The 25,048-nt window shown below is 44.6% G+C and overlaps 1 protein-coding gene across 8 annotated transcripts in view; it reads left to right on the top strand.

Annotated features, from left to right (window-relative positions):
* Nucleotides 1-2,298: 2,298 nt before the first annotated feature.
* Nucleotides 2,299-25,048, top strand: part of MARCHF10 (membrane associated ring-CH-type finger 10) — a 100,040-nt gene continuing 77,290 nt past the window's right edge. For 4 of the 8 annotated variants that reach the window (XR_009731409.1, XM_061392280.1, XM_061392281.1 and 1 more), the window contains exons 1-3: nucleotides 2,301-2,579; nucleotides 10,321-10,427; nucleotides 23,882-24,001. Coding sequence is in view for 6 of the 8 variants with exons in the window: in XM_061392280.1 (XP_061248264.1) it covers nucleotides 10,338-10,427; nucleotides 23,882-24,001 (210 nt within the window). In the remaining 2 variants the exon portion in view is untranslated. Of the gene's footprint in view, nucleotides 2,580-4,412; nucleotides 4,615-8,082; nucleotides 8,176-10,320; nucleotides 10,428-23,881; nucleotides 24,002-25,048 lie in introns of those variants that run through there. The other 4 variants (XM_061392282.1, XR_009731410.1, XM_061392278.1 and 1 more) reach the window with 4 other exon arrangements.

Genomic DNA, 25,048 nt, shown 5'->3' with positions numbered 1-25,048 from the left:
AGAACTAAAGAGCCTCTTAATGAAGGTGAAAGAGGAAAGTGAAAAATCTGGCTTAAAACTCAACATTCAGAACACTAAGATCATGGCATCTGGTCCCATCACTTCATGGCAAATAAATGGGGGAAATGGAGACAGTGAGAAACTTTATTTTCTTGGGCTCCAAAATCACTGCAAATGGTGACTGCAGCCATGAAATTAAAAGATGCTTGCTCCTTGGAAGAAAAGCTATGACCAACCTAGACAGCATATTAAAAAGCAGAGACATTACTTTGCTGACAGAGGTCTGTATAGTCAAAGCTATGATTTTTCCAGCTAGTCATGTATGTATGTGAGAGTTGGATCATAAAGGAGGCTGAGCGCAGAAAAATTTATGCTTTTGCACTGTGGTGTTGGAGAAGACTCTTGAGAGTCCCTTGGACAGCAAGATCAAACCAGTCAATACTAAAGGAATCAACACTGAATATTCATTTTGAAGACTGATGCTGAAGCTGAAGCTCCAGTACTTTGGCCACCTAACGTGAAGAGCCGACTCATTGAAAAAGACTCTGATGTTGGGAAAGATTGAAGGCAGGAGGAAAAGGGGATGACAGAGGATGAGATGGCATCACCAACTCAATGGACATGAGTTTGAGCAAGCTCTGAGAGATGGTGAAGGACAGGAAAGCCTGGTGTGCTGCAGCCCATGGGGTCCCAAAGAGTTGGACACAACTGAGCAACTGAACGACAACAATGCCACAAGAGATGGACAGGTATTAGGGATTGCTGAAGAACCAATGAAAGCTGGATGACAAAGTGCCCAAAATAAAGACTTCAGGTAAATATTGGGTTGGCTTAATATTTCATTCAAATTTTTCATAAAAGTATGGAAAACCCAAACATAATTTTTGGCCAACTCAATATATTTGATCTGGGCTCTGCCAGGCTCAGGATGTGCCTTAGGAGTTGGTATGAAGGCAGGGAGTAATGTTCAGTGTGTAACACACAGTTGCTTCTGGTGGAAGTATGATTGAAGAAGCGCTGAATGAGGAAAAGCAAGAAGGTAAGCCCTGGGGAAGGGATTTCATTCCCCAGGGAGTAAGGTATTTTGAGAGCTTCCTAACGTGTGGCTCAATGACACTGGATCTGTGCTGGTTTTAGAACAATGGAAATGGTGGGCATAGGGTGTGGAAGACAGGGATGCAGGGTGTGGTTAGGAGGCCCATCTAATAACCCAGTTAAAAGGTTGTGCGTGCGTGCTCAGGTGCTCAGTCGTGTCTGACTCTTTACTACCAAATGAACTGTAGCCCACCAGGCTCTCTGTCCGTGGCATTTTTCAGGCAAAAATACTGGAGTGGGTTACCATTCCCTTCTCCAGGGGATCTTCCTGACCCAGGGATTGAACCCACATCTCCAGCATCTCCTGCACTGGCAGGTGGATTCTTTACCACTGAGCCACCTGGGAAGATTAGTTAAAAGGTCACAGAGCCCCAAACTAGGGTGGTGGTGATAAAAGAAAGAAGGGTGTGTGATGCTGCAGGAGACATGGAGGTCAACTGGATTTAGGGGATTACTGAGAAAACACCCAAAGCACGGACACCTGAGGATTCTGAGCACGGATGAATAGTCCAAGTATTTCTATTCTCCCTTTTCCCTATTCTCTACCCAATCAAAAATGCCAGAACTTGACATTAGTTGGCAAGTTATCAGGTGTCTAAATATGCACAATAAATGGAAGAGAGTCATCTTTGCCTACGAAAACCACAGACAAAAATAAACCTGACAGAGGGCGTATCTAGCACAGGCTCAGGCGCCTTCTTTGCAAATCTGTGGGCACTAGTCTAAACCTCCAAGAGCCTTGGGAAAAGCAGCCAAGATTACTGACAACCAAGAGAAAACCGGACTCCTGTCTCTGATCTACCATTGATGGGGTGACCCCCTTAGTCATTTATTTCTTCCTTTTTATGTTGGCGCAGACATTTCAGAGATCCCCTGTGCAGCTCAGACTGCAGGGCTGCACTCTTTCCCTCTACCGTTGTGTTGCCTTTAATATTATTTTATTCGATTAAAAATACTTTCCCCTCTGGTTTTCATTCTTCAGCACTAATCCGGGCAGGAGCGAAGGCCTCAATATCTAGGTCTGGGCTTTGGACATCAAGACAAAGCCAATCCGACTCCTTCAGCACCTCTTCTTCGCTTGCCGCCATCGCCACTTGGCCTTCCGGATAGCATCCCGACTAGTTCCCACGGCAACCGGCCGGGCTCCCAAGTCCGGGTTCAGGACCTCCACGGCCGCAGCCCCGCCCCGCCCCCACGGCCGCGAGAGGAGGGCGGGGGCCGGGTTACCAAGGAAACGGGAGGACGCTAGGCAGCCGCCCCCACCGCCTCCGCCCCTAGCAAGCCCGACCGCCGCCGCCAAAAGCTGCCTCCGGGGAGGAGGAGGAAGAGGGGCCGGTAGAGGCGGGAGAGAAGAGCGAGGAGGAAGAAGAGCACCGGGACAGCCCCGCGCGATTGATGGGCGGCTCCTCCGCCCTGGACCGGCCCGCCTGCCCCGCCCCTCGGCCCCTTTAGCCCCTTCCAGGGGGAGAGGACTGACCCGCAAGGTAACGGCCGGCCCGGCCGCCCCCGCGACCGCGCGGCCCCTGGTCCTCCGAGGATGTGGGGGAAAAAGATGGGAGATCACTTTTCCTTGAGACGACTCCGATTCTGGGACGGGGTTGAGGGGGAGGGGGGTGCGGAATCCCGCCTAAATCCTAAGGACTTGGTCACTCCCTCTCAGCTGGCCACACCCCCCGCATTTTTCTACCTCAGACACGGTGTGGGGGTCCTGTATTTGCACTCTGGCAGGCCCCTTGCATCCACATAACTTCCCCCCCATACTCCAAGAGAAGTATACGGTTCACGGCCCTTCCGGCCCCTCAGTGAGAAATTATTAGTATTGTTGAGAGCATCGAATTGCTGGTCCAGCCTGTGACATCCCCGCCCAGCCCCAGAGTTTCCCAGTTACACGTTGAGTCTGTCTTTTCTGGGCTTGATGGTCAGTGTATGACCGTCCGGCTCTTTCACGGTTTGATTGATAAAGGGAAGTCAACGCCAAAGAACTTTTCTCATAAGCCATTTACAGTACTGCACCCCAACCCCGCCCCCGATCTCCTAGGCAAATCGGATGGAAGAGTCAAACCATCTACCCTCGCCCCCCTCAGTTCCCCGTCTTTTTCTTCGGTCATAGTATTATTCTCTCAGTAGTGGAATGTTAGGAAGAGTGAGCCTAAATCACTCATATTTGTCGCCTATACTCAAAATATTTTTGTAAGTTAAGATTTTTTTTTTTACAGATTTTTCGAATTTTTAAGATTTTTGAAAGTTAAATTTTAACAAATTTTGTAATCTTTGTTATTACAAATTAATTGTGTAAAGAAGATGAATAAAGCCTCTACAATCCTTCTTCCCAGCACCGAGTTATGGAAAGGTGGGAGATTTATAAACCTGATGTGCAGTGCTTAGTCACTCAGTCCTGCCCAACTCTTTGCTACCCAGTAGTCTGTAGCGCGCCAGGCTCCTCTGTCCATGAGGATTCTCCAGGCAAGAATACTGGAGTGGGTTGCCATGCCCTCCTCCAGGGGATCTTCCCATCCTAGTGATTGAACCCAGGTCTCCCACATTCCAGGCAGATTCTTTACTATCTGAGCCACCAAGGAAGCCCATAAACCTGATGATCAAGTATAAATATAAATACAGCCATTTAGGTTTTGGTTCAGAGGAACCTTAACTTGAAAGAGGGGCTTACATTGACATTTTTCTTTGTGAGTGAACCAATAACGTATTCATTTTGATGACACTTATAATATGAGATGGAGAAGGCAACGGCACCCTACTCCAGTACTCTTGCCTGGAAAATCCCATGGATGGAGGAGCCTGGTGGGCTGCAGTCCATGGGGTCGCTAAGAGTCAGACACAACTGAGCGACTTCACTTTTTCACTTTTCACCTTCGTGCATTGGAGAAGGAAATGGCAACCCACTCCAGTGTTCTTGCCTGGAGAATCCCAGGGATGGGGGAGCCTAGTGGGCTGCCGTCTATGGGATCACACAGAGTCCGACACGACTGAAGTGACATAGCAGAAGCAGCATAATATGAGAACATCATAAGAAAACAGTGAAATGGCTTGATTATTATTAATAATAAAAAGAACTCCCTTCCCATCAATTCCTTTTTGTGAAACGTGACCATAGAACAGAAAGACAGCACATGTGATTTTTTTAGAGCACTGGAAGAAATATATTCGGCAGTCAGACTTTGTTTCCCCTTAGTCAGGGAAATTAAGTCTGAATTCACTGGAAATTGACACTAGAGAGGAAGGCATATGTCACAAAGTTCTTAGAATATTCCTCCCTGAACTTTCACAGACGTGTAGAATTTTGAGGCCAAGAAGAATTGTTCACTCTCGCTTTCAGCCAAGTAGGACTTCCTCTCCCACATGCCTCCTCCTCCTCTCTTCTCATTTCCTGCTCCCTCTCCTGACTTAATATGGCTTCTCCTGTGGATTTCTAAAGCCCCAAACTGGCACATTATCACCAGAGACTTAAAACAGAAGTGTGCATAACCATGAGTGGATATTGAATTGAGAAGCAGTTCAAAGGTGAGAAACAGCAGAGAATACAGAATGCTGTTTTAGAAACATGCTCCCTGCCCACATGTTATTATCACTCTCCTCCCCTCCACCTGCCTGTATTTGCTAAGAAAAAAATTGGGGCTTCAAATGGCCATCTGGTTGAGTAGGCCCACAAAGCTGAGATCCACACATGAAGCATGATCTCATGTGGATTTATTTCCATATAGTGATTTCCATTTCTGGTTCCTCCTGCTCAGTTTTCCAAACCCGAAGTCCAGTATGAAGTTCAAGCGCCACTTCAGAAATGTGGAGGATGTTCACCTAAACTGTGGTGACCTACCCATCATCTCCTTGATCTAGCTCTAATAATCTGTTTCTTTGGGGCCTAGAGTATTTGTTTAATCTCACAAAGTATTGATGTATTTAAGTAAGAGATTAAATGTGGCACCACGATGCTTCCAAATATTGATTTTATAGTCCAGTCATAGAGAGTTTATGGGAGGACAAAGAGACTTGTAGGCAATTTTAAAGTCCATTATTTGGTAGGTGATTGTGAAGTCAGAGGTAACCTAGCATGGAGTAATTCAGATAATGCTATTTCCCACCTCTTTAGACAAAATTATTTCATGTCTCTTGACTGAGAAGCCTCCTTAAAATAACACGGCATTAAAGCCAGGAGAGATTAGCTGGTTTTTCCAGGTTAATTTTGTAACCAAAATGTATCATCCAAGTGGATTCTGGGATGCACTCTTTTAGTGAACATTAACATATTTTCATTGTGAATCCTTATGTTCTCTGCCTGATTAATATTCAGACAGGCTTTTCTTTCCATCAGTAGCAGCAGGGATTCATCTTTCTGCCAGTTTTAACACCATTGTTTTCTGAAAAGCGTGGGAACATAAGTTTATTCTATGCAGGTACAAATTCATATGAAAAGTTAAAAGCAGTCTCTTAAATTAGACTTCCATAAATGACTATTAAAATTCTCAGAGACAAAATTTAGGCTTTGTGTGTCATCTGTGGAACTACCTATCAGATTGTAGTTTTGGATTCTGACTCACAAAGATCAACTTGCTATAAATGAGAGAAAATATGCCCCAAGGGGCCAACACAAGTTCCTAGACGATATTGTTTGGGGCTCAATGATAAATCTTGCAAGATTTCATAGAGACCAGACCAGACACTGGGTCACCATGAGTCAGAGGCAACCTGATTCTGCCAATACCTGAACAACTGGAAAAATAAACCAAACAAGGAAGGAGAGCCATAGAATACAGACACCTGAGGTCAAGAATGTCCTCTGCCTTATCTTGCTGTTTCTCCAGAGCCTCCAGCAGCATCTGTCACATGACTATCATTAAAAAACACATGTAGGAAAGAAGAACCAAGCTGGAGGCATCACTCGTCTTGATTTCAAACTATATTACAGTGCTATAGTAATGAAAACAGTATGATATTGGAAGAAAAATAGACATATAGATGAATGGAACAGAATAGAGAAATAAACCCATGTATATGTGGTCAATTTATGACAAAGGAACCAAGAATATACAGAGGGGAAAAGATAGCCTCTTCAATGAACAATGTTGGGAAAACTGGACAGGCACATGCAAAAGAATGAAACTGGACCACTGTCTTACACCACACACAGACATCAACTCAAAATGGATTAAAAATTTGAACATAAGACCCCAAACCATAAAACTCCTAAAAGAACTAAGATAGTAAATTCTTCAATATTGGTCCTTGCAATGGATTTTTTAAATGTGGCAACAAAAGCAAAAATCAACAAGTGGGCCTCCATCAAACTAAAAGGCTTCTGCACAGCAAAGAAAACCATCAACAAAATGAAAAAGCAAGCCCACAGAATGGGAGAAAATATTTGCAAATCATATATCTAATCAGGGGTTAATATACAAAATATATAAATAACTCATACAACTCAATAGCAGATAAACAACCTGATTTTTAAAATGAGCTGATCTGAATAGACTTTTTCCCAAAGAAGACATACAGGTGGCCAACAGGTGCATGAAAAGGTGTTCAACATCACTAATCAGGGAAATGCAAATCAAAACCACAACGAGATACCACTTCACATGTGTTTGAATGGCTTTTATCAAAAAGAAAGAAACAACAAGTGTTGATGACAAGTGTTGGCAAAGATGAGGAGAAAAACCCATGTGCACTGTTCATGGGAATGTAAATTGGTGCAGCCATTATGGAAAACAGTATGGAGGTTCCTCCAAAAAATTAAAAATAGAACTGCATTTGACACAGCAATTTCAGTCCTGGGTATTTAATCCAAAGGAAATGAAAACACTAACTCAAAAAGATATTAATATATGCACCCCTAGGTTCATTGCAGCATTATTTACAATAACCTAGACATGGAAGCAACTGAAATGTCTTATCAATGGACGAATGGATAAAGAAAATGTGGTGTATCTATAAAGATCCCCTGGAGAAGGAAATGGCAACCCACTAAAGGATTCTTGCCTGGAAAATTCCATGGACAGAGGGGCCTGGCGGAGCTTGTCCATGGGGTCACAAAGAGTTGGACATGACTGAGCATGCACATACTCATGGACGCACACACACTCTCTCTCTCTCTCTCTCTCACACACACACACACACATAATGGAATATTATTCATCTATAAAAAAGGAGGAAACCTTGGCATTTGTGACTACATGATTGACCTTAAGGGCTAAGTGAAATAAGTCAGAGAGAGACAAAATACCATGATCTCTCTCATATGTGGAATCTAAAAAATGAAATCACCAAACTCATGGATGCAGAGAGCATACAGAGAACAGCTTGGTGGTTGCCAGAGGCATGGAGTAGGAAGAGAGTGAAATGGCAAAGGAGCTAGAGAGTACATACTTTCTGTTATTAAATAAATACTAAGGATGCAATGTACAACATAGTAACTATAGTTAATAACACAGTATATGTGAACATTGCTAACAGAATAGATCTTAGAAGTTCTCATCACAAGAACAAAAAATAATTGTAATGATGTGGGCTGACAGATATTAACTAGACTCATGGTGGTGTTCCTTTCACAATACATACAAATACCAATGTACTCCTGAAACTAATATGATGTTATATGTCAATGAGGTAGCGCTTAGTTATGTCAGGCTCCTCTGTCCATGGGATTTCCCAGGCAAGAATACTGGAATGGGTCGCCATTTCCTTCTCCAGGGGATCTTCCCAACCCAGGGATCAAACCTGTGTGTGTCTCCTGCATTGGCAGGCAGGTTCCTTACCACTGAGCCACCAAGGAAGCCCATATGTCAATTATATCTCAGTTAAAAAAAAATATATAGATAGATAGATAGATAGAAATAAGTAAAAGAGCTTCACTGGTTAATAGGCCCCTGATGACCTTATAAATGAAAGCCAGTAGACTCACTATGAACTATGCCATTAACTAATTCAATGTTTTTGTCATAAATTTAGACCACACCAGTCAGAGACAAACTTCTTGAAAGCATCGTCTGCACTTCCTTACCTCACATTTACGCAACTCAGTGCAATCTGTCTTTGGCCCCGTCACTCCACTAAAAGGCTCTCACCAAGGTTATTAATAATCTCCTCCTTGAAACACGCACTTCTCAGCATCTGTGAAACTGCGCCCACCTGATTCTCGGTTTTCCTCCTGCCTCTCTGGCTTCTTCCCAGAGTTTCTCTTCTGCTGCCTTTCCTGTTCTTAAAATCCAGTGGTCCTCAGAATTTTGTCCTGGGTGATCATTCTCTTTTCAATACCCACCCTGCCTTCCACTGCAGCTGTTACCAAAATGCCAGCAACGCCCCAGTCTTCACTTCTCTAGTCAGCTCCAGAGCAGTATATCTAACTGCTTACTCGACATCTCCATTTGCTGTCCCCGGCCCCCTCAAAATCTCCATTATTTTCTCACAAACCTGCTCCTCATTCCAAGTTTTCTGAAGGGAGGATTGGCATCAACCATCTGGCTGCCCAAGCCAGTAACCTGGGCAGCCTGCTGCCTTTATACCTCCATCTTTTTTATTATCATGTCATTTTTATTATCACCAAGACCTGATGATTTTTCCCTCCTCAGTGTCCCTTGAACTGATCATGATTAGAGCGTGGGCACTGGCATGAGACTCCCTGGGTTCAAACCCCAACTCTTGGGCTTACCAGCTCTGTAACCTTAGACAAGTTACTTAATCCCTTTGTGCCTCAGTTTCCTCATCTGCAAAAGAGATCTAATTTTTGCTGCAATGGTGAAGATTGTGTGAGTTAGTATGTTTAAATGTGTCAAACACTGCTTAGCACTTCCAGAGGCTCCATAAACAGTAGCTATGAGCTCCTCCTCCTCTTCCCCTCCAGTTGTGACCCAAGTCTGGGCACCATCTTACGTAGATTCCTCTAACATGTCCCCAGTGGCCTGTCCACTTCCATTCTTCCTCTACCTCCTCCCCCACCCTCCATCCAGTCTCTATCCTACAGCTGGAGGGACCTTTGGCTTTGTTTTGGTTTTGGCTACAGCTTATAGGATCTTACTTCCCCGACCAGGGATTGAATCTGGGCCCCTAGCAGTGAGAACATGAAGTCTTCACCCCCAGACCACCAGGGAATCCCCTGAAGGGAACTTTAAAAATGCAGATCTAATCATGTCCTTCCCCTGAATGGAACCTTCCAGGGGCTTTATATGACTCTTTGAATCCAACCTCCAAGGCTCCTTGTGAGCTGGGCCCACAGCCCTTCCGTGGCTTTCCTGGCCTCCCTGTGTTCCAGCTGCCCCATCCCCTTCCTGCCCTGAAACCTCTGTACTTTTTGTCCTTTCTGTCCCAGATCCTTTCTGTCCCATTTCCAGCCCAGCTCACTCCTTAGCAAAGCCAGTATCCTTCCCTAAGGAAAACCTTGCCTCCCCCTCCCCCAATGACAGTTTCTCAGAGACCCGGTGTTTCCGCTCCGTCGCACTTATCAGCATCAGGGTCCACTGTCAAGTTCTAAGACTTGGGGTTTGAACCCAGAGAGTCTCACACTAGTGCCTGTGCTCTAATCATGATGGATCCCAGGGATACTCAGGGATGAAAACCATCAGGACTTGGTTTTCATATGGTTGGGCTAGGAGGGGGCAGGGTGAAGGAAGCCACCCAGGTTACTTGCTTGGGCAGCCAGCTGGTTGATGCCAACGTTCCCTCCAGAAAACTTGGGAGGAGGAGCAGTTTGTGAGAGGGCCATGTGGAGTCTGAGGGGCTGGGGGACTACCATATTCAGTGCTGGCTTCCACCCTAGATTGAGAAACACAAAGCCCAGGGCCATGTCATCATCCAGACCACCTGACCCCCATGCCCAGCGGAGTGCCTGAATTGGAATAGGGGTGTGATCATTGTAGAGTCCATGCGTTTATGTGACCACGGGGCTCAGAGCTTCGGTCATTGCTAATCGAGCTAGGTTCTTTTTTGTCGTGTGGTCAAACTGCTTCTGCCGGTCTAACTCCCTCTGAGTAACCAGGACAGGCTGGCTGAAGCCAGCTGATGAAAGTGGCTACATTATTTATGTCTGGAACAAGAGGGCTGTAAGGGCATCGACACCCAGACAAAGAGTCCTCTGAGTCTGAAAGGAGCATCTGTGCCCTTCCAACAATGGACATGAGATTAATAAGAGAATAAAAGCAATTATACTAAGAGAAGTCCCCAAATGGCAAAGCAACAAAGGGTTATATCACAGCACATTTATTCATCTTCTATACGCAGGTCGGGGATTAAGAATCATGTTACACGAAGCAAAGGACAGGCAGAAGTTCGTCAGTGATGTTCAATATCTGCGGGACATGCAGCACAAGGTGGACTCAGAATACCAGGTAATAGCAGGAAGTGAGAATTCTCTTCCACCAGCAGTATGAGGAGAGAATCGGGGAAACGGTACTGGTATATGAGAAGCAGTAACAGGTTTCCAAAAGCCAAACCCCACGCTTGGGACTTCCCTGGCAGTCCAGTAGTTAAGACTTCGCCTTCTAATGCAGGGGGTGCAGGTTTGATCCCTGCTCTGGGAACTAAAATCCCACATGTTTCAAAGCCAAAAAAAAAAAGTAAAACAGAAGCAGTGTATTAATGCATATACGTGGAATCTAGAACAATGGTACTGATGAGCCTATCTGCAGGGCAGCAATGAGACACAGACATACAAAACAGACTTGTGGACACAGGCGAGGAAGGAGAGGGTGGGACGAATTGAGAGCAGAGCACGGAAACATACACACTGCCACGTGTGAAATAGATAGCCGGTGGGAAGTTGCCTGTAGATCACAAGGAGCTCAACCTGGTGCTCTGGGACAACCTAGAGAAATGGGGATGAGGAGGTAGGAGGGAGGTTCAAGAGGGTGGTGGGGGGCAGCGATATATGTATGCTTACGGCTGATTCAGCCTGTTGTACAGCAGAAACCAGCACAACATAGTAAAACAATTATCCTCTAATTAAAAATATATTTAAAAAAACTAGAAGCAATATTGTAACAAATTCAGTAAAGACTTTAAAAATGGTCCATAACAACAACAACAAAAAAAATCTGTAAAAAAAAAAAAATCTCAAAACCCCATACTTAACAGCTGTGTGACCAATGAAAAGCTACTTCTCAGAGTCTGTTTCCTCATCTGTACAGTGGGGATAATTGTGCCCGCCCCCCCCCCATTATATCCTCATGGAAATGAAATAACATTTTTTAAGTATTTAGCCCAGGGCTTGGCACACAAACCTTATCAATAAATGACATCAGGGCTTAAATTGGATAAACCAGCAATCAAGAAAAAAAAGACATTAAGGAGTTAACCGGGTCACCCTACCATTTATCAAACAACACACCCTTCCGTTGTCCTGCAGCCAGAAGAAAGGTGGTTAACACATTTTACAACAAGCTAACTCTTCGTCACCCTAGTTACAGTGTTTACATGCAAAAACAAAACAGACAGGGAGCCTGAGAAGTCATGATGTAATTACCCAGAGCTGGCGTGGGACAAACCTACCAGACTGGCTTGTGGGATTCTGGGAGCAGTTAGAAAGTGTCACTCAGCCCACTGGCTGGAGGTCACCCTCAGCAACCAAGGAGGCACATCCTTAGCTTCAGCTGAGGATCGAAACGTGCTCCTTCCCGAAGGAGAACAGAGACCTGTCACCATCAGGCTTTTCCCCTTCTTGGCAATTTCAAATATAACCGAACCTCCCGTGTCACCAAGGCAACCAGACCGATCTCAGTAACCTGATTTCACCTGTATAATACAGTTCAGCTCTGGGCCTGGAAATGAAGTCAGCAATTGCCTCCTACTCTTGTCAATCCACCTCCAAGGCTGTAGAATTGAGGGGATTTCTATAAGATAATTAGAACGTAAACATCCGAACTGGTCACACTGGGAGGCCCTCTGCTTTCCACAAAGATGCCTGTGCCACAGAGCCCAGGTTTGGACACACTTGCTTGAAACTGTCTTCGGAACAGGCACGTAAGAAGATCAATCTTATTATGTGATGGTCTCTCCTGAAGAAAACCGCACAACCGCGCAGCTTGGAGTCACTTGCAGCTTTATTTTCTAATCTCACTTGGGCTTTCAACACTGTGCTTGTTAATAAGGACACTTTCAACACTGTTTTTATAAATAATAATTATTATTAAGTGCCTACTGTGTCCTGAACGGGGCTGCCCTGGTGGCTCAAGTGGTAAAGAGTCCACGTGCTAATGCAGGAGACTTGGATTCGATCCCTGGGTTGGGATGATCCCCTGGAGAAGAAAATGGCAACCCACTCCAGTATTCTTGCCTGGGAAATCCTGTGGACAGAGGGACATGGCTGGCTACAGTCCATGGGGCAGAAAAGAGTTGGACGTGACTGAGTGAGTGAACAACAACAACATTCTGAACAAAGTCCCTTCTCTCCCCGAGTTCTTATTCTATGACTGAGAAACAAGCTACACACACAAGTAAATTAATATGTGAGACAATATAATATATATGATAAATTTAATGAGGCCAGTAAAACAGAGGTAAAGGGGGTGGGGTGATGCTCTTTTACATAGGCAAGGCATCTTCTTTGAGGAAATAACATTTGATCCTGGAGGTAAAATGATGGGAAAGAGCTGGTCAGAGCATCCTGAGCAGCAAGGAAGCAGGTGCAAAGGCCCTGTGGCGGGAACTAATGGTGCAAACAAAAGAAGGTCAGCTTGGCTGAAACACTAAGGGAGGATGTGGATGGGACCAGATCACATCGAGTCTCTCAGGGCAAAGCTTGGTCTTTGGCGCTTACTCTTATCCCAGTGAGAATTATTAAACAATTTAAAGCAGGAGAGTGGTATGACCTGATTTACCTTTTTAAAAAGATCACTTCAGGGGCTTCCCTGATGGTCCAGTGGTTAAGAATCTGCCTTGCAATGCAGGAGACACCAGTTTCATCCCTGGTGTGGGAGGATCCCAGGTGCCTCAGGGTAACTGAGCCCAGGCACCACAGCTGTCAAGCTTGCGTTCTGGAGCCCGTGAGCCACAATTACCGAGCCCACGTGCCTAGAGTCTGTGTTTCACAACAAAAGAACACACTGCAACGAAAAGCCTGCACATCACAACTAGAGAGAACCTCCCCACTCGCCGCAACTAGAGAAAGCTTGTGCGCAGCAATGAAGACCCAGAGCAGCCAGAAATAAATGAATTTAGGGGGGGAAAAAAAAAAAAAGATCACTCTGGCTGTTGTGTGGGAAAAGGACTGAAAAGGGCAAGAGAAGCTGCAGAGAAACTTGTAAGGAAACTGATAAAAATTTAGGCGAGACCAGCATGGTGACAGTGGGGGTGGTGAGAAGCAGCCTGACCCAGGAAATATCAACAGAAGCCGCACAGACATCTTGCTGATAGGGAGGAAGAGTGAGGGAAGAGGGATGAAGGATAACTCCAATATTTTCTCTGTCCATCAGTTCCCTCCATTATCACGGTTTAAACTTTATTTTTTTCAAACCTCCCATTCCTGTACTTTCAACAAGGACCATCTCTCCCTGTTTTGCACACACACGAAACCAAAGAACTTGAGGCCGACAGGTGGGACCCCACTCAGCTCTTCCCCTTCCATTCCGGGATGCATGCCTGTCTAGCCCTCAAGGCTCAAGGGGAGAAGGACACTCTCACTGCTGGGGCCGGACCTGAGAGCTTGGTCCACGCCCCTGTGTTCCCAGCCCCTCTCCATCCGTGGACCTCTCATCTGCATCCTTGGAATTCCTTCTCTTCTTACTGTCTCAGCCCACAAACACGTTCAACTCTCTCACACTGAGAACAAAAGAACAAAGCTGTCTGTGGACCATGAGTCCTTTTCTAGCCGCAACCCCGGCACTTTCTAGTCTCCATATGTCCCCAAACAGTCAGCTAGACTTTTGTCTCCACTCCCTGCTCCCTCGAGTGCATCCCATTACCTACTGGCCTGTTAGTCTCCTAAGATAACTTTTAACTCTTTGTTTTCTGAAGCTTTATCTGCATTTGGGGCCATTACTCTTTCTTTCTTGAAACATTACTTCTCTGGCTTCCTGACATCACGTTCTCCTGGTTTTCCTCCTGTTTCACTCACATTCCTCGCTCTACCCATCACGTGTTAATTCCCCTAGGTTTCCATCAGCCCAGTTTTCTCCTAATTCACAGGTTCTATGGCCCATCTCAACCCTTCCTATGTGTTTAACTACCACTCATACACTGATGGGGCTTCCCAGGTGGCTCAGTGGTAAAGAACCTGCCTGCTAATGGAGGAGACATGGGGTCAATCCCTGGGTCGGGAAATCCTCCTAGAGAAGGAAATGGCAACCCACTCCAGAATTCTTGCCTGGGAAATCCCATGGACAGAGGAGCCTGGAGGGCTACAGTCCATGGGGTTGCAAAAAGAGTCAGACATGACTTAGCGACTAAACAATGGCAATCACATACACTCATGATCTGTAATCCTGAGTCTTCTCAAAGTGTCAGAATCCCATACACACTTGCTTGCTGGATGGTTCCATCTAGGAGTTGGAAAGGCACACTGAATTCAGCACGTCCATGGTGGATTCTGCATGGTCCATCCCCGATCATCCTCTTGTGCACCCCCTCTCTGAAGATGGTGGCCCAAGCCTTCCCTGACTCCTTTCTCTTTGTCACCACGCACAATCCCCCCACCCCCACCCCTGCCAGTTACCAAGTCCTGCTGAGTTTACCTAAAAGCTCATGAACTTGTGCCTCCCTTCTCATCCTGTGGCCATTGCCCTGGTTCCAACCTCCATGGTTTATCTCCAAGTTTATTAAAATATCCTCATATCCGGTCTCCCTGCCTGCAGCCTTGCCACCTTCCAGATTGAAATGTATGGAAAATGAGAACTGAGTATGCAATTCCATCATTTTCCCCTCACACAGAGGCAGGTCCCAAACCCAAGAACCACAGCAAGAACAGCCCAATCCTCCACCACTTCTCTAACCTCCCTTCCCTGGTCCTTATTCTCTCAGCGAGAGTGGTGAAGACCATAGTTTTAACTTAGAACTAGAGGGACCCTCTGTATTCCCATGGGACCCTCTCTATTCCCATAGCACCTTCTTCAAAACAAAGCAAAACCTTATTTAAGTGTAATTTACATATCATAAAATTCACCTGTTTTAAGTTTAAATTTACCCAGTTTGCTATCATCACCATCATCTGGTTTTAGAACATTTCTATCACTCCAATACCAAAGCACCCTTTTCATACCTCTTTTTCATTGTTGATGAAATTGTATTGGAATTGTCTTTTGTATGTCTTTCTATCAAACTGGACCACAACTTCTTCAGGGAAGGACAGAGTCACTTTCCTATGTTGAATTGAATGCCTTGTCATTGATGAAAGCCAGCATTAGCGAACTTGACCACCAACGATGTTTATCAGACACAGGTCCAGCTGACTTGTAACTAATCTTCAAAGTCAAATCCACCTTCATTGAGCATTTTCAAAACCACTCACCACAAGGTCTACAAAAATAAATTTGATTGTCCTTAATATGTTCTGAGGATTGTCGAATTAAGTATATAGCAACCCACAGAAACTACTTTGATGGGAATAGTGATGAGTTATATTATTGACTCTGTCCCTCACCTTCTTCCAGAAAAGATTTAAAGTAGGGATTTAAGAATCAGTTGCATGGGACTTCCCTGGTGGTCCAGTGGTCAAGACTTCGCCTTCCAACAGAGGGGCTACGGATTCAATTCTTGATCGAGGAGCTAAGATCCTACATGCCTTGCAGGCAAAAAAAAAAAAAAAAACTCTTAAACACACACACACACACACAACATAAAACAGAAGCAATACTGTAACAAATTCAATAAAGACTTTAAAAATGGTCCACATGGAAAAAAAAAATCAGTTGCATGAGTTTAATGACCCCCTCAATAACTTGGTCCATATACAGATAATCTGTGTGTATTTGGATAATTTACTAAGATAGACTTTGCACTGGGTAGATACTGAAACCCTGGGGCATCAGTGAGCTTGGCCAGTTACTTGTGGAAACCCCAGCTTTTACTCGGACCCCAGTGATGTGCAAGGGACTCCCCATTTCAGGGTGTACAATAGTGTAAGCCCTAATAACCAGATGTGACTCCCAAATCATAGACCTTTGCCACATACGCCTTCCTGTGCTGGACTTGCCTTTAATGAACTGGCTCAAATTGAAGCCCTTAGAAACCTGCTATACACACTATTCCTGCAACTGCCTAAAATACTCTTCAGGCTGGTATGCACCAAATTAGCAGTGCCTTTACAGGTCTGTCTGCTAGCAGCAGGAGAGGAAGGGTAAACCCACCCTGAGTTATTCTGATGCTGTGCCTCTCAGTGGTTGGGTGGGACACTTTTGAAAAACCAAGAGGAAATAAACATCTATTTGGCATATTACATGCTATTTCAGAATCTGGTAGCTAGTACGTAATTATACACCATCTCAGAATTTGGCTCTGTTTCTTCAAGGGTGTTCATGCTGTTTAGCTTTTTATTTCCCCTTCTTTTGGTCAAATGTGTTTATGTAGCTTGTGGCAAAATTTAGCCGTTAACATCCACTGAAAGCTAAAAAGAAAGATTACACCTGGCATTTCAGGATGATTTTCTAGACTCTATCAAATGTGTTCAAATGGGTTTCACTTCATGTTGCTTATTTTTCATTTGGATTCTTTCAAGTACAGATCAAAACCTAATATGATGATATAAACTTGTTTAAGGATGTGATGGGTCACTGCACCAGGTGGCACGAGTCTGGGGACTATCCACTCGGGGGGTTGAGGGAACAGAGATAATTCAACTTTTTCTCCTGCAGGAGTCACGGGGAGGGATATGTGACATGTGTATTCCTCTACTCTTCATAGAACAAACAAAAAACTCACTGGAGGGGAATAGCATATCAAACTGTTTTTTATACCTTTGATTTCTCAACCTCTTAAAACTGATGAACTTTGATAATGTCCCCAGTGATAATTAAAAGCCCAAAATCTGAGTTAGGCATGTTGGATCATTGTTGTTATGGAGTCACTCAGTCGTGTCCGACTCTGTGACCCCATGGACTATAGCCCACCAGACTCCTCTGGCCATGGGATTCTCCAGGCAAGAATACTGAAGTGGGTAGCCATCCCCTTCTCCAGGGCATCTTCCCAACCCAGGGATCAAACCGGAGTCTCCTGCATTGGCAGGCAGATTCTTTACCACTGAGCCACCAGGGTAGCCCGTGATGGATCATAAGAACAATTAAAAGCAACTGAAGGCCGTATAAGTCCCGCTTCTCAAAATGCTAGTGGGGTTCGAGTAACAATAACCTTGCTGATGAAGATGTAGAGTTGGGTCATCATTACAATGCTTTTTAGACCAGAACCGTGAAGCTGTAAGAGTTCCTGGGGTGTGTGGCTTCTTAAGGTACCAGGAGCCCAGATGATGACTAGAAGAGTGGGGCTGGTAATAAAAGGGACAAAAGAAACTTTGAGCATCCCTGTGGGTTCAGAAAGCTGTAATTCTGAAGCAAGTGGTTTACAGAGGTAGCCTGCATGACTGGGAGTGGGAGCTCCTCAGTTGGCTGCTGAGGGGATAGGTGGGCTTAGCAAGCAGACCCCTACTTCTGGGGCAGATAAACAAGGATGAACGTCAGGTCTGCAAGAAGAGTCTTTCTTCTTCCACAGCCAAGATTGGAGTCACATTATTTGGCAAGAGCAGACTTTAGAAAAAAGGAGTACACCCAGATGTGGGATTGGAAACAATTAGAAGTTGATTAAGACTACGATGAAGATGGTAGTGGTGACGATGATGGTGGTGGTGGTGGTAGATGGTGATGATGCTAAGTTTTACTGAATGCTACAGCAAGCCAATCACTCTGCTTGCTAAGCATCTTACCAACAGTCCCTCAGGCTCTCCCTGCAGTCTTGCAGCACAGAGACACCTCCATCCCAAAGATGAGAGAAGCAAGAATCTATGGAGCTTGCCCAAGGTCACAGTGCTAGAAAGTGGCAGAGCTGGGTCCCGTTGTGTTTACCAATACTGAGTTACAGTGAATCACAAAGCCCACATCGTCCCCCACAGGCACACAGGCACGTTTGTTTTCCGGCCCCACAGTGGTACCTTCTGCACAGAAGGCAACCTGAGCACGTGTTACAGTCAGAAGGATGGGTTTGGGGGTCCAGCGGGTGCGACACCAAAGAGAAGCGAAGGAAGAAGCCCCTATTCTCCCCAGAAAGAAGAAACAAGGCGTTACCTGGAGCCTCCACTTCAAGACTCAGCCAGTTCTTGCCACAAGAACAGAAACTTATTTATAGCACTCTAGCTCCAGACACATGAAACTGAAAGAGAAATAAAGTCCCAGGATAAGGGGAGCCCCTGGTGACGATAAATTACAAATCTTTTCCTTCTCCCCATCCTGGGGATTTCACACTCCTCAGCCCCTATCCCTTCAGGACCCTCCAAGCAGAAACCGCATCAACATCAGAAAACAACAACAAAAGATCATTCACATGTACAAATGACAAGAAAACTGGTCCCTGGGTAGGGCTGGGGGGTATGGCCAGATTCTTGCTGTTTCTAGGACTGGAAGTCCAAACTTAGCTCTGTCTCCATGTCCCCTTCTCAGCAAAACTGTAACTTGGAGAGGACTAGTGTTTGATTTACATGGAAAGATTGCTTGGCTGTTTCAAGATTAAAATTAGAAAGTACCTACCTTGCCACTGGTTTCTTCTGCTCCTCTATGAGAGAAGGTGGAGGGAGGGGGAGAACTAGAGGGGAAAAACATTTTTTTCTCAACATTGCAAATCATTCTATTCCTCCTCCCCTTTTAGTAAAGAAATGTTTAAGTCGCAGGCATTCTTGGAGAGAAGTTTCAAAAAACACTCAGCCCACAAGAATTCTGTTCATCCCACAAAATCTGCCTCGGTCCTGCATGCAGTTGCTAATACGGGCTCCTCCACTTTCAGCCCATCAGCATTTCCTTCCCCAGCCTTTAGGGTAACAGAGACCTCTGAGGCTCCAGGAAATAATACTACAGGCTGGGGCTCCCCTGCCCCCAACAGGAGCTCCACCACTCATCGTAAAGAAATAGGGAAAAAGAGGCCCATATTTAGTTGGACTTTACTGACCTCTCCAGCTGACTCTTTTTAGTTTTAGCTTGGTTTATTCTATCATTTGGTGTCTGTTTAACTTATTATAGTTACTATTCAGTATTGGGGGTGGTGGTGTTCTTATTTAAATTATTTATTAAAACAAACACTGTCCAGAATTATTTAAAAGGCTTAGCTATTTATTGAATATATGGCATCATTTTTGAAAATAACAAACCAAGGGCTGAAATCAAGATTGCTGAGAGAAATATCAACAACCTTAGATAAGCAGAAAATACCATTCTAACGGCAGAAAGTAAAGAGGAACTAAAGAGCCTTTTGATGAGGGTGAAAGAGGAAAGTAAAAAGTCTGGCTTCAAACACAACATTCAGAAAACTAAGATCATGGCACCCAGTCCCATCACTTCATGGCAAATAGATGGGGAAATAGTGGAAACAGTGACAGATTTTATATTCTTGGGCTCCAAAACCACTGCAGATGGTGCCTGCATCCACAAAATTAAAAGATGCTTGCTCCTTGGAAGAAAAGCTATGACAAACCTAGACAGTGTATTAAAAAGCAGAGGCATCACTTTGCCGACAAAGGTCCAAATAGTCAAAGCTATGGTTTTTCCAGTAGTCATGTATGGATGTGAGAGTTGGACCGTAAAGAAGGCTGAGTGCTGAAGAGTTGATGCTTTTGAACTATGGTGCTGGAGAAGACTCTTGAGAGTCCCTTGGACAACAAGGGGATCAAATCAGTCAATCCAAAAGGAAATCAACTCTGAATATTCACTGAAAAGAACTGATGCTGAAGCTCCAATATTTTGGCCACATGATGCAAAGAGCCAACTCACTGGAAGAGACCTTGATGCTGGGAAAGATTGAGGGCAGGAGGAGAAGGGGAGACAGAGGATGAGATGTTTGGATGGTATCACCAACTCAATGGACAAGAGTTTGAGCATACTCTTAGAGATAGTGAAGGACAGGGAAGCCTGGCGTGCTGTAGTTCATGGGGTCGCAAACAGTTGGACACAACTTGGAGATTGAACAAAAACAAGGGGAAAAATTCCTCCATTTTGGAGTGTTCTCCCTTTCCAAGCAAGGCGGGGTAAAATGATAACCTTTCTCATAAGTATCCAGGATTCACCTTGCTGCAGGTACCACCTGGCCGCTGTAGATGAACTCTGAAACCAGTGCTTCACCTGCCAATCAGTTGTGAAGCACGGTGTAACTGATTCTCTGTTCCCAAGTCCAAGTGGTAAATGTTTTGTTAATATCAGGTCATTTCTACTCTTAACCTTGTGGCAGAATACTGGCTTTCCCCTTGGCCATGAAATTTTGGCAAGTCCTTCAAGGAAGGAGATGCATTTTCTAACAGAGGGAAAAAGATGTGGAAGGAATCTTTCCTTTCTTTACCCAGGCAGGAAAAGGGAGATGTCAAGCCTCATTTAGAAATAAGATTGTCTTTATGCTGCATTTCTTTACTATAGCAGTGGATAATTTGGCTCTGGCAGGACAAAGGTGAGTTCAGTTATTGGACCTATAGAAATTCGGCAAGAAGTTTTGCTATTTTGCAGTATTTAAAATGTCAGTTGAGGGCTTCCCTGGCAGCTCAATGGTAAAGAATCCACCTGCCAGTACAGGGGACATGGGTTTGATCCCTGATCAGGGAAGATGCCACGTGCCATGGAGCAGCTAAAATGGTACACCACAACTGTTGAGCCTGTGCTCCAGAGCCCAGGAACCCTCGAGCCCTGGAGCCCATGCTCTGCAACAATAGAAGCCACTGCAATGAGAAGCCTGCACACCACAACTAGAGAGTGTCCCCGCTCGCTGCAACTAGAGAAAGCCAGCACAGCAACCAAGACCCAGCACAACCAAAAATAAATAAGTAAAATTATTTTTAAAAAGTGATGATGAAACAATTGGAAGGGAAACAATATACAAAGGGAGGAAGGGAAGGAGGAAGAGATGAGAAGAGAAGAGAAATAAATCGGGGTCCATACTTCATATAGGGCTTCCCAGGTGGCACTACTGGTAAAGAACCCACCTGCCAATGCAGGAGATGCAGGTTCCATCCCTGAGTTGCAGAAGGTCCCCTGGAGAAGGGCACGGCAACCCACTCTAGTATTCTTGCCTGGAGAATCCCATGGATAGAGAAGCCTAGTGGGCTACAGTCCATAGGATTGAAAAGAGTCAGACACGACTGAAGTCACTTAGCATGCATAGTTCACATCATGGTGGTGGTTTAGCACTAAATTTTGTCTCACTCTTGCAACCCCACAGACTGTAGCCCGCCAGGTTCCTCTGTCCATAGGATTTTCCAGGCAAGAATACTGGAGTGGGTTGCCATTTTCTTGTCCAGGGGATCTTCCAGACCCAGGGATTAAACCCAGTCTCCTGGGCTGAAAGCAGATTCTTTACCAACTGAGCCACTAGGGAAGCCCTTCATGTCATATATAAAGTTAATTCCAAACAGATTATAGATCTGTATGTAAAACTATAAAACTTTTAGGAAAAAAATAGGAGAAAGCCTTTGTTTCCTTGGGTTATGAAAAGTGGCCTTAGATACACCAAAAGCACTATGCAAAAATAAATAAAAATTGAAAAGCCAGATAAAGATAAATATCTTATGAACATCACTCATGTGTAGAATCTTAAAAAAAAAGACACAAATGAACTTATATACATAACAGAAATAGACCCACAGACATAGAAAGCAAATTTATGGCTACCAAAGGGGAAGCGAGGGAGGGATAAATTAGGAGTTGGAATTAATATATACACACTGCTGCTGCTAATAAGTCACTTCAGTCATGTCCGACTCTGTGTGATCCCATAGACGGCAGCCCACTAGGCTCCTCTGTCCCTGGGATTCTCCGGGCAAGAACACTGGAGTGGGTTGCCATTTCCTTCTCCAGTGCATGAAAGTGAAAAGTGAAAGTGAAGTCACTCAGTCATGTCCGACTCTTAGCGACCCCATGGACTGCAGCCTACTAGGCTCCTCTGTCCATGGGATTTTCCAGGCAAGAGTACTGGAGTGGAGTATTGCCTTCTCCGATATACACACTACTACATATAAAATAGATAATCAACAAGTACCTACTATATACAGGGAACTATACTCAGGATTTTGTAATAACCTGTATGGGAAAAGAATCTGAAAAAAGTGATTCATATATCTGAATTACTCTGTTGTACACTGAAACTAATACAGCATTGTACATCAACTATACCTCAAAAAAACACAAAAAATCCATTGACATGCCCATAGAACACAATGGCCTTGGGTTTTGTTCAGTCCTAATACTGGAAGAGAAATATTTTGGTACTAAATTTTGTTTTTAAAAATGGAACAATTCTTTGGTTGTTTTATTTATTTTTGCATTTGGGAATAGATAGTTCCCTCCAAAACAAAAAGGAAATTTAGCTAACATTAAGTGCTAGATGCTGGAGAATTCAAAAGACATGGTCTTTACCCTCAGGATTTCTTGCTGATCAGCAGTAGAAACAGGCTCAAAAAATAAAACAATACAATAGTGGGAAAGTTGCATAATTCAAGTCACGTATGTATACAGGAGCAATTAATAGGGCTGGGGAAGAATATACCCTGAGTCAGGGTAGAAACTACAGGGATGAGATACCCTGTGAGCTGGTTCTTAGCAGATAAGCAGGGTTTGCCAAGAGAGCGTGCTGTGAAAGGTATTCCAAGTGGAAGGAACAGCGATGTGCTAAAGTTCTCGTGTGTGAAAATTCTTATCCTGTAGCTGGAAATCTACAGAATTCTTACCCTGTAACTTGGAATCTGACCCAAGGGGATATAGAGCAATGGAGGTGAGCATGAGGAGAATGAAGAGAATAAGAACGAGGGGAGGGATAAATTAGGAGTTTGGGGATTAACAGATACACACTGCTGCTGCTACTGCTGCTAAGTCGCTTCAGTCGTGTCCGACTCTGTGCGACCCCATAGACGGCAGCTCACCACGCTCCCCTGTCCCTGGGATTCTCCAGGCAAGAACACTGGAGCGGGTTGCCATTTCCTTCTCCAGTGCATGAAAGTGAAGAGTGAAAGTGAAGTCGCTCAGCCGTGTCCGACTCTTAGTGACCCCATGGACTGCAGCCTACCAGGCTCCTCCGTCCGTGGGATTTTCCAGGCAAGAGTACTGGAGTGGGGTGCCATTGCCTTCTTCAACAGATACACACTACTATATGTAAAATAAACAACAAGGACCTGTTGTATAGCACAGGGAACCATATTCAATATCTTGTAATAACCTATAATGGAAAAGAATCTAAAGAATATGTGTGTGCGTGTGTGCGTGTGTGTGTGTGTGTGTATACCTGAATCACTTTGCTGTATACCTGAAACTAACACACCGTTGTAAATTAACCATACTTCAGTTTTTTAAAAAAGGGAGGCTGAGAACAGAAAGAGAAGTAAATACAGTGTACTAGAAAGAGCTAGAAGGCAGCTTTAAAAGGCAGCTTTGGGGTAAGTACTTGACAAAATGCCTCTGTTGTTTGAATTTGTTAAGGCAGCAGCTAATATTCTTGACCTGGCATTTGGGGCAAAGAGAGGAGGAAATGATGCCTGGGTATCTTTACACCTGATAAGAGGTATTGGTGAACACTTAGATATGGACGTCTGTATTGCATGTTCCTCATAATAGGAATTCCAAGCATAAGGTTATCAGAGCCAGTTGTAGACCTAAGCCAAAGAAACATTTTTGTCGTTATTCTGCAGGCTTGTCTAAGACGACAGGAATACAAAAGAGACCCAAATGAGAAGAAACGAGATCAATTTTGGGGGCAAGAGACAAATTTTGAGAGATCCCGGTTTTCAAGCGGGTCATCTTCCAAACAGGTACTTCGAACTCTGGGAGACACTTTTTTTGCTGCAGAGGGTGTGTGTGTGTGTGTGTGTGTGTGTGTGTGTCTGTGTGCATGATGTTTAAGAATTTCAAAGGGCAGGGCGGGGAGAGACAGCGGGAGAAACTCTCATCCTGGCTACCACCCCCACCATGCCTGCTCCTCCTCTGCTGTGTGACCCTCCCTCTTTACCCTGTTGAGTCTCACTCTTCTTTCCTATACATAAACGGTCCAGTGGAGAGGTACCATCCAAATCAGAAATGCTGCGGCTGTTTAAGAGTTGGAAGCACTGGGCCTTCTAAAGTGCAGTATCATACTATATCTATATACCTATAGCTATGCCTACTTGATCTGTCTATATAGAGACATATATATGCAGGCTTCTGATCTTACCCATTGCATTGCTTAGTATAGATTTTATTTCAAATAGAGTAAAATGCAGTAATAATTGCATCATGTAATAACTAGAAATTGTTCAAGTATTTTTGTCTGGATGATACTAATAAATAATGAGACCAATATAGGAACTTTCCTGGTGGTCCAGTGGTAAAGAATCCACTTGCCAAAGCAGGGGATACGGGTTCGATCCCTGGTGTGGGAAGACTCCACATGCCTCGGGGCAACAAAACCTGCGTGCCAGAACCCCCAGCCCTCGTGCTGCAACTCCTGAAGCCTGAGCACCCAGAGCTTACGGCCACAAGAGAAGCCACCGCAGTGAGAAGCCTGCGTACTGCGACAAAGACCCGGTGCAGCCAAAAATAAATATAAATAAATAAAATAAGATCAGGAATCTGCCTGCAAAGCAGGAGACCCAGGTCCAATCCCTGGGTGGGGAAGATCCCCTGGGGAAGGAAATGACAACCCACTCCAGTATTCTTGCCTGGAAAATCACATAGACAGAGGAGCCTGGTGGGCTACAGTCCACGGGGTTGCAAAGAGTCGGACACGACTTAGCCTCTAGACCACTCCGACATAACAGCAACATGAAAATGATAACAACAGTAGTAATAGTTACCATCACTTGAGTGATTACAATGTTCCA

Source organism: Bos javanicus, chromosome 19 (assembly GCF_032452875.1).
Source record: "Bos javanicus breed banteng chromosome 19, ARS-OSU_banteng_1.0, whole genome shotgun sequence".
Taxonomy (NCBI): Eukaryota; Metazoa; Chordata; class Mammalia; order Artiodactyla; family Bovidae; genus Bos; species Bos javanicus.
Note: the sequence above shows the minus strand (reverse complement) of the source record. Positions and strands in the feature narration are given on the sequence as shown.